At 31.9% G+C, this 9,852-nt stretch overlaps 2 protein-coding genes across 2 annotated transcripts; one reads left to right on the forward strand and one right to left on the reverse strand.

Moving 5' to 3' along the window:
• Nucleotides 1-2,022: 2,022 nt before the first annotated feature.
• LOC105765858 (cytochrome P450 CYP82D47) lies at nt 2,023-3,955 on the reverse strand. The gene is made up of 2 exons (XM_012585126.2): nt 2,971-3,955; nt 2,023-2,878 (listed from the first exon to the last, which is right to left on the reverse strand). The coding sequence occupies exons 1-2, from the start codon at nt 3,913-3,915 to the stop codon at nt 2,255-2,257; spliced, it is 1,569 nt and encodes a 522-aa protein (XP_012440580.1). The 5' UTR covers nt 3,916-3,955; the 3' UTR covers nt 2,023-2,254.
• A 1,589-nt stretch (nt 3,956-5,544) lies between these two features.
• Nucleotides 5,545-7,824, forward strand: LOC128041041 (uncharacterized). The gene is made up of 5 exons (XM_052630346.1): nt 5,545-5,569; nt 5,838-5,887; nt 5,987-6,095; nt 6,222-6,371; nt 7,637-7,824. Exons 1-4 carry the CDS (start codon nt 5,545-5,547, stop codon nt 6,338-6,340), a joined length of 303 nt encoding a protein of 100 aa, XP_052486306.1. The 3' UTR covers nt 6,341-6,371; nt 7,637-7,824.
• The last annotated feature ends 2,028 nt before the right edge of the window (nt 7,825-9,852 follow it).

Here is a 9,852-nt window from a genome sequence, read left to right on the forward strand (position 1 = left end):
TGTTTCTATAATTCAATTTCAATAATACGCTCTTGCTCTAGTAAGTCATTATAAAATAATATGTAATAAATGCCGATGTAAACATATTTTTCCCAAAAACTTTGAGAGGATGAATTTGATTTTATGATTCTTGAATCAAGTATGAATGGGCATAATAATAATTATATATATACATAAAAGAATTGTGATCTATATATATACATATATGTTTGATATAATTGTATATATAATATTGAGACTTCAATATTATATTGAGTTGTGTTATGATGGGCATAATAATAATTATGTCCCATTAGATGATGTTAGACGTAGTTTGGATATAGTTGGCATTTCATAGGGTCACCGTTATCGATAGTTTATTATTAGCCTCAATGCTCAAAAGGTTGTGAGCAGTCCCAATTCTTAGAAGGTCGTAGACAAATACTAAAAGTCATTGTTATCAGGCAACTTGGGGTGGCAAAATAAAACAGTTCCAATTCCTAGAGAGTCGTGGTCTTACTTGTTATATAAAGATCTGAGTATCCTTTCTAATGTCTATCGTCGGTCAATAGGGAGCCAAAATGAGTATGCAATGAAATTGATATTGAAATGAGAAATGAATAATAAAATGAGAAAATGATGTGATGAGTTAAAGTAGTATATAATAATGTATTTGATATTATTTCTATATATTTGCTTTAGTTTAATCTTATTACATTGTAATTGAATTATATTAGCACTACTGAGTATTCAATATTTAGTACGAGTATGTTTGTTTCCGTGCATATCTCTCGAACATGAATGGATGTACACTTAAAGTTTATTTCTGTGCGCATCTCTTGGACGTGGGTAGACGTAGACTTAAAGTGGTCAAGAATTCAACTCAACAACTCAGTTCAGAATCCACCTGATTACCTCTTTTGTATGTATATATGAGTTTGAGTTATATGGTATATACCTAGAATATTTATGGATTGGAATTGAATGTGCATATATACCTTGGCCTTAATGGTTTATAAAGTTAGAATCTCATCATTTAAGTTAATTAATATGAGTTTGGATATGATAATTGGTGGCTTAGGTATTGGTGTATGAATTTCTATGATTAGATGTTTGTTGGTGTTATACATGTCAAATTGAGGATTTAAGATTAAGGTAAAATTTAGGTATGATACAGTTACAATCTGGTATGTTTTGAATATTTAAAATTGAACATTTTGGGTTATTTTACCATTAAGTTACGAGATAGGAAGAACATGTCTTGAGACCTCAAGAGTAAAATAGTACTATTTGAAATGTTGAGAATGATCTATGTCTTGAGACTATTTTTTCACGTCTCAAGACAATTGGATCTAAGTCCTGAGATAGAATGGCATATGTCTCGAGACAAGGAAATATCGAATCTAAATAAAATTTGCCCTATTCTAGGTCTCAAGACAAACAAACATTGAAGCAAAAATAGGAAAGCAAGGGAGGTTTGTCTCAAGACATAACATATAAGTTTAGAAAATTGAGTTTGGGTTCGAGCCCTAACTCTGAAATTAACTCGTATAATCATGTAAATTGATGAAATGAGATCAATGAGTGTATAAATGCATTCATATGAATTATTTTGATTATTGAATTTAATGTGTTTGTGTTATAGTAGCTTGTGTTGCTTCACCAACGTAATGTGATATCACACATTCGGATCAGGTGATTAGGTCGGTGTGGGGTGTTACACATGTCATGCAATTGTTCAAAAACTAATGATAGCTAATCATAAAGATCAATTTGAGAAATAGATGCCAACCTTAAGGACTAATATGATTAAAAAATAATGCCTGGAGGCCAAATGGAGAAAAATATCAGAGTCGCGTGTGATCAATTTTTCAAAAAAATTAAAAATAACTAATAAATTATTAGATTTAGTCTATCAGTGGCACATGCCATTGACGTGGATGAGAGAGGACGTGGAAAAGTGAACTGTTTTTGAGAACGATTATTAAAAAAAAAAAAATATGACTTTCAACATATTAAATACGATAAGTAGAAGACAGAGGATTTCACAATTTAATATTGAACTTAAATTTGACTTAAGAATTTCCATGTTCACCATATAAGCAACAGTCAAATCTAGATGTTTTACCCAACAAGTATTTGCTTGTTTCACTATTTTACCATTATTTTTTCCGAAAAGAGAGAGAAATTGATTAAATAATAATACAACGTAACAATCAAAATGTTTAAACTTTCTTATTCTTCATGCTTGATTATTGGAATCTTCAACTGGATTTTAGTTATAAAGCTCAGGAGCAAGACGAGGTGAGACCAGTGCTTGAAGTGGGGTAGATTTAATGTTGGTCAATCCATCGGTGCCAGTCAAGTCAATCAAACCATTGGATGGCGTTGAGAAATCGAAGGCGTGCAAGAAATTAGACATGGTCAAGTACAACATATGAAGTGCAAACGATGTACCAGGACAGCTCCTCCTACCACTACCAAAGGGCATCAATTCAAAATGCTGACCCTTAACATCGATATCTTTGTGGGTAGTGAGAAACCTCTCGGGCTTAAATTCCGATGGTTCTGGCCATTTTTTAGGATCCCTTTGGATCTTGTGAAGGTTTATAATTAACCGAGTGCCTTTGGGGATGTCATAGCCTCCAATGGAACAACTTTCACTGAGCTCACGGGGCGCTGAAAGGGGTGCAGGTGGATACATTCTTAATGTCTCTTTAACTATGGCTTGGATGTACACCAATTTGCCGATGTCTGTTTCATTCACAAACCTATCCCTGCCAATATGGGTGTCTAGTTCTTCTTGAGCCTTTTTGAGTACATGAGGTTTGTTTAACATTAGGGAAAGACCCCATATTAATGTAACTGTTGTGGTGTCACTGCCTGCTAAAATCATATTCTGCAATGTGCAATTCATAGTTTTTAGAACTTTAGAACTGATTAATGGAGAAATAAAATTTGAAAAAAAAGAAAAGAGGAGAAAGATTATACCAGGGAAGTGGCTTTGTTGATGGTGTCAGCATCATAACCTGCAAGACTTGCACCTTTAAGAACAGAGTTCATTACATCCATGAAATCCTTCTCCTTTTTATTTTCATCCCAATGTCCACCCTTTCTGTGGTCATCTAGCCATCCCCCGGAAATTTCATCCAACGCTTTAGCAGTTTTCTTCATCTTCTTCTCATAGCCGCCAAAATCCAGCCATCGGAGGAAAGGGACTGCATCTCCCAGCACAAACATCCCTGTCAAGTGAAAGAAATCTCGTAAAGCCGTACGATATCTCAACACCTCTTTCTGGTCTTCCTCCGCACCAACGCTGTACCTCTTCCCAGCAACCGTCCTCATAATAACGTTCAAAGTCAAGTCCGAAAAGTGTTTCTTCATCTCAACCAACACCTTACCAGAGCCATTTTTTTTGTCAGCCCACGTATTATATAATAGTTTCATTGAGCCTTCTATCTCCGAGACAAAAACTTTCTTGAGTTGATCGATCCTGTGATTGGATAGCACCTCCAACATTGTTATTTTGCGCATTTCCCGCCAGAATTGTCCGTAAGGAGAGAAGCCAAACATGGCATAATTGTAACCCAAGTGTTCAGCGGCGGCAAATTCGGAACGGGAGGAAACATACATATCATTGACAGTGAAGATTTCCTTGGCTACATCACTCGAATTCACCACCAGGGCTGGATGAACACCGATCCGGATCATGTAAGCAGGTCCATATTTCTCACCCAAGTCTCCCAACGATTCATGAGGGGCCTTGGGTCCCCCTAATAGCGGGAGGTGACCGATTATTGGCCATGCACCGGCTGCTACCGGTGGAGCTTTGCCGCTGCTTCCTGAGCTAGACTTTTTGAGTTTGGTGTACAAAAACAGTAGCGTAATGCCTAAGACTAGTGCATAGCCAAAAATAGAGAGATCAAGAAGATCCATCACTACTTTGATTACAGGGAAGTGAAGAAGTGGATGGGCATGAATTGCTTTTTGCACATATAAATAGAGCTGGGGGGTTGCCTAGTCGGTCAAACTTGTCATTGTGGAAATTGAAGATTTTTTATTCTATTTTCATTAATTAAATAATATGTTTGAACTGCAGTCAAAAAAAGTACAACAATTTTATTTTTGCAATATTTCAATGTTGTTGAAGTGTAAGGATAAGAAAAATAATGTCACCCCCCCAAGTATCATGAAATTTGGAACAAGTTTTCAAAACCTTTATCAATGTATTACTATTAATATTGCACTTGAAATTTGAAGTAAACTGAAATCAAATAATTTAGCCACATACTTAACTTGATTACCCGATTGAGTCTTAGTCCGATTAGTATCGATATTGTTACCAGTGTAAAATAATGTGGGTTTAAGTGCGCTGAAGTGTATTATCTTTTTATTTAAGTGTTGGAAAAAGGTTATGAATAATTTTAAGCATAGTATTAAAAAAAATAATATAAGGGATTAATAGGTGTTCATTCGGTTAACCGACCCGAAATAACATTAACCAAATTAACCGACCTTTCAAAATTTTTAACCGTTAACCGAACCGAAATTTTTTTAAAAAAATTAACCGAACCGAAAATTATATGCTTTTTATTTTCGGTTAAAAATTAACCGAATTACCCGAATTAACCTAATTACTCGAATTATCCTAATTAACCGAATTGAATCACTACATAATTAAATTATTTTTAGACTTTTAGACTTTAGTTTTAGTTTTAGTTTTAGTTTTAGAATTTTATTTTTATTTATTAAATTATTTGTAATTTTTATGATTAGGTTGGGTTGGGTAATTGGGTTGAATACTTGGGTTTGGATTGGGTTTAGGTGAATAGTGGGCCTATTTATATATTATAATTTTATTTATTAAAATTTTCGGTTAAATCGAAAAAATTCGGTTAACCGACCGGTTTCGAATTGAATTAACCGTTAACTGAAAAATTAAAAAATAATTAATCGATCCCCGACCCAAAAAATTCAGTTAACCGACCGATTAACCGAATTCGGTCAAGTCAATCGAATTTTTTAGATTTTAGCTAAATTTGCACACCCTAGTTGAAAACTCATGTGAGGCTAAAATGGTTGTTCCATTAGTTCAATAATGGCAACCAAATTAAAGATAGAAGGGTTTGTTTCTTAGCTCTCTGTCTTCTTCTTTTCTGAATCTTGAATGCATTTGGTTGGTGCGGGCGGGGTCTTCTTTGGCGGCCATTCTTTATTAATTAATTACTACTTGGCGGCCCTTCTTTATTAATTAATTACAATATTTATTTGTACTAATAATTTAAATTTAAAATATAAAATTCGGGTAAATTTATTATCACGGTAAAATTTTTTATTAAATTTATTAGTGTAACATTTAATAAAAATTTATTTGATAGTGGTATAATAAAAAATAAGGTGATTTTTAAAAAAAATCAATTCAATTAAATCATGATGAAATAAATTTTGGGTAAATTATAAAAATAGTCACTAAATTTTGATAAAATTTTTTGTCATTGAACTATAAAAGTTACATTTTGATTACTAAAATTATCAACTTATAACGTTTTGATCACTCGTCTGTTAATGGCTGTTATAGCTTTAACAAAAAGTGAGATGACACATGAATTAAAGGGTTAATATATAATTTGATCTTTAAACTATAGTTAAAACATTCAATTTGGTACTTTTACAATATTTTTAACAATAATTCTGAGAAAAATATTAAAATGTTGTAAAATATCAGGAAAATAATATTTAAAAATATTTAAAAAGTCATTATTTATTTTTTGAAATTATAAAAAAATATTTTTTTAAAATTATAATTGCGTAAAAATATTAAAAAATTCATAAAAATTCTAAAAATTATAATTATGCAGTTCTTGATGCTGGTTTTGCTGGTCTGTCCGTTGTTAGGCATTTTCTCAAGGTATACTCCTTTTGCCTTGTAATTCTAAATCTTCTATAACTACCCACCAATGGGTTTCTTTTGAATTTTCTGATTGATGTCGCCATTTCCTTTTTCCAGGAGAGTCCGAAGGATTTGAACCTACACATTGACTTGTATGATGAAATGGGGATTGGTGGAGGCGCTCCAGGACTCTCTGGAGGACTCCTCCACCCCTATTCTCCTAACGGTTTTTCATCAACTCCTTTCAGTGTATTCTAATCCTTTACGCTTTGGAAAGAACCCAAGTCCTTTTTTCCCATGTTTTGCAACTTTTCTCCCTGTTGAGCTTACCAGCAGTGAATATACTTGGCAGTTAAGCTTCTATGGAGAGGTGCCGAGTGCTGGGAAGAATGTATGAAGGTCTTAAGCATTGCAGAACAAGCCGTTAGTTCCGAGAAAGATTTGGTTTCCTTAAGTGGTGAATTTGATTAAGATTTTGGTGGGATTTTAGACCGGAGATAAGGTTTGTTTTTGTTCTTCATTTCACATATATTACAATTTTTAGAATTTTTATTTCTTTTACATATTATAATTTTAAAAAATATTTTATCATTTCAAAAATAAATAATGAATTTTCAGAATTTTCAAGAATTTTTTTTATATTTTTAGAAAATTTTAATAAATTTTTAGAGTTGTTAAAAATGTTGTAAAAGTACTAAATTGAATGTTTTAGCTATAGTTAAGGGACCAAATTAGACTTAACACTTCGATTAATGTGCCACCTCACTTTTTCATCAAGGCTGTAACGACCATTAACGGACGAGTGACCAAAATATAACTTTTCATAGTTTAGTGGGAAAAAAACAAATTCATCAAATTTTAATGACAATTTTTGTAATTTACCCATAATTTTTTTGCTAGAATAGTGTTCTTAAGAAAATATGATTACAGCATTATAATTGAAATGGTTAATGATATTAACTATTTAGACAAACTAATAACATTATAAAAGTAGAAAGATCAAATTATTTCAAAAATTAAAGTATATGATTAAATCCAAATTTTAACATAGTATAAGGGCCAAAACTGAAATTTGATCATTGTCAATGAAAAAACACAAACTCAAAAGATGTGTTAGTTTTAGGACATTCAAATTATATATAACCACATTATATTTTAATAGAAAAATTAATTATATTAACTACTTGGACTAGCTAATAACATTGTAAAAATATAGATATAAAATTATGCAAGAAATTAAAGTATAGAGATTAAATTTCAAATTTAAACATAATATAAGGACTAAAACTAAAATTTAACATTTTCCTATAATATAAAGAAAAGAAAGAATTATACAAATATCAACAGAAGGAAAGACTTCCATTTATATATATATATAGTTTATATAGATTAATATATTTTAAATTAGTTTGCATACTCGTGCACCTTATTAACTATATTTTCCAATATGAAGACGCATGGGTAATTTTATCAATTTTATAACATACATCATGAAGAAGTGTAACTAGAAAATTATAATGCCATACTTATACGTTGATTATATTTTAATTCAAAATTAAATTATATATTATTTGAAACACCTCTACCATTATAAAACCAATATATTTATTGATTTTCAATTAACTAGTTAATTCATATTAAAGTTGTAATTTTATTATGATATTTTTTTAATAAAAACTTATAAATTTACTGCAAATTATTTTTTTTTAAAATAAAATATTAATTATTGTTATACCCTTCCGCCACTAAAACATGTGTCAACTTCAGATGCATCATTGACTTTCGCGTTGACTCTATCTAAAGTAATGCCTCGACTAGCCACCCGTCCTCAACACCTTTGGGTAAAGACCACATGTTCCTTTCAGAGGGAGTTATCCACCCGCGTTTAGGTACGAACACACTCTTGTTATGATAAGGAGTCCATTTAGGCATAATAACTTCGTACTGATAAGGTCCCCTGACATACACCCATGAATATCCTATACGCATTTGGTGGGATTAAATGCTTATCTGGTCACATAAAGAAATGATAGATCTTCCTACACCAAAGTTACTCTGAGCAATTGTCTTCATAATCAGCCTGTTCTCTTGTCCCTGTTCTGGCTCTCAACTTCTTTAGGTGAACCAACCTCCATTGCACCACCTTAATCTCTTCCCTTATTGTACACTGTATCAACAATTGGTGCGGTGAGCGTGGACCGAAAATGTTTCAAAATCAGAATGATGCTAATGATAACCCCATTAACAAAAACAACGATGCCAACCCTGCCAATTCCTCCACTTTAATGAATGACAATGATGCCACCAACACCAAATGGTATGAGTTTCAAGGCCCAATTTTAGGCCCATGGGCATGATGGGCTTAGTTTCCCTCAAGGCCTAATCATGAGATCCAAATCCGAACAATTGAATTCAAAACTCAACTTATTTGTTCAAGACCTTATCACGAAGAAATTTCGAGAAGAAAAGTTGAAGATCCAAGGCGATGGACTTTGGAGTTCAATACGGAGCGATGATGAATTAGAAGGGACCAATTTTGTTCGTGGACTTAAAATCTCAATCTATGATGAAAATCCCATGTGGAAGATGTTAACAAGCTTAGGCGTTACACTTCAAGGACCCCAATTAGGCCCACACGTCTAGCCATGTTATAATTAGTTGACTTGCAGTGCATTTTTGGAAGGAATCTACACATTTTTGGGTCAATATGTCTCTTATTGATCGAACATCAGTCTCTTAGCTTCGCAATGCACTTTAAATCACTTGATTTTGAGTTTGGGAGATCAAGTTATGACCATTTTAGTGAATATTGCGGGAGTAGAATTTTTGGACGAGATTATTACAGAAATTACGAGTTTTGGGTTTTTAATTTGAGTTTAAATCACATTGAGTTTGATTTTTAGGCTTAATTTTTATTATATAAGAGACCAATATTATATGTATTAGGGTTTATTATTTCATTAGTTATTTATTCCGAATTTTGGATATTTTAAAGTATTTTAAGTTATTTAAGAGTTTTATGTCAACAAGAAAATTTAATTTAAAACTACTTCTTGTTTAGATTAATTAAAGTTCTAGTATACTTAAGAGTTTTATTTGATTTATTTAGCAAACCTATATAAAGGGCTCTTCATTGTACACAATACAATTCATTGTTCAACAACTTTCTCTTTTGAGTTAATAAATTCTCTTTGAGTTTTTCTCTTCAAGAATTTCTCTTGAGTTTTCTTTTAGAAGAGTTTTAACAATTTTTTTTCAGATTGTGGGGGATCACCATCAGGCTTTTTCTTGTTAGATATTCTTTCTTGAAGGGAAAATTAGAGCTGTTTGAAGGGGTTGTGGATTCATCTTGTTTCTAAGGCTTCTTAGGACTTCTACATGTCACTTTTTGTCTTTTCCATCTATCTTCTTTATTTTCGTCTTTATTCTATTTTCTTCTTATTTAATTATTTGTCAAAATCAAAGTTTCTTTCGATCGTTTGGAGCTCTAAGTCAAATTCATGACTTGGACAAACTTGCAATATTGTTCCATTTGTTCTTATCAATTGATATTAGTTTCTTAGACATTTTAGGTTTTCTTTGTATTCTTATAAATTGATTTCCAGCAAACAACCATAAAACAATTTTTTAACCGTAAAATTTTCAAAAAAAGAATATATTTTTTAGTGGGTAAATGTTTTCCAAACGATTTGAAATTTTACATGTTGCTTATTGAAAATATCTTTGAATATAAAAAATATTTTCCACAAAAAAGTGATAAAATGTGAAAAAATAGAAAAATACGAAAAATAAAAGAAACATTTAGTGTGTTGACTTTTGTACCGAAACTTTCCAGATTATATCTTGTAACACCCCTAATCGAACATAGGGTTGAAATTAGGCTGTTACAACTCTCCCTTCTTTAGGGATTTTCGTCGCCGAAAATCTTACCGGTGAATAGGTTTGGGTAACGTTCTTTCATTACATCCTCTGGTTCCCAAGTT

Source organism: Gossypium raimondii, chromosome 5 (genome assembly GCF_025698545.1).
Source record: "Gossypium raimondii isolate GPD5lz chromosome 5, ASM2569854v1, whole genome shotgun sequence".
In the NCBI taxonomy this organism is placed as follows: Eukaryota; Viridiplantae; Streptophyta; class Magnoliopsida; order Malvales; family Malvaceae; genus Gossypium; species Gossypium raimondii.

Bases quoted from the DNA above. Each gene is read 5' to 3' on its own strand.
- LOC105765858 (XM_012585126.2), bottom strand. From the start codon at position 3,915: ATGGATCTTCTTGATCTCTCTATTTTTGGCTATGCACTAGTCTTAGGC. The intron at 2,879-2,970 runs GTATAATCTTTC...TGCACATTGCAG, and splicing joins TCAACAAAGCCACTTCCCTG to AATATGATTTTAGCAGGCAG.
- LOC128041041 (XM_052630346.1), top strand. From the start codon at position 5,545: ATGGCTGTTATAGCTTTAACAAAAA. The intron at 5,570-5,837 runs GTGAGATGACAC...ATAATTATGCAG, and splicing joins TGTTATAGCTTTAACAAAAA to TTCTTGATGCTGGTTTTGCT. The intron at 5,888-5,986 runs GTATACTCCTTT...TCCTTTTTCCAG, and splicing joins TTGTTAGGCATTTTCTCAAG to GAGAGTCCGAAGGATTTGAA.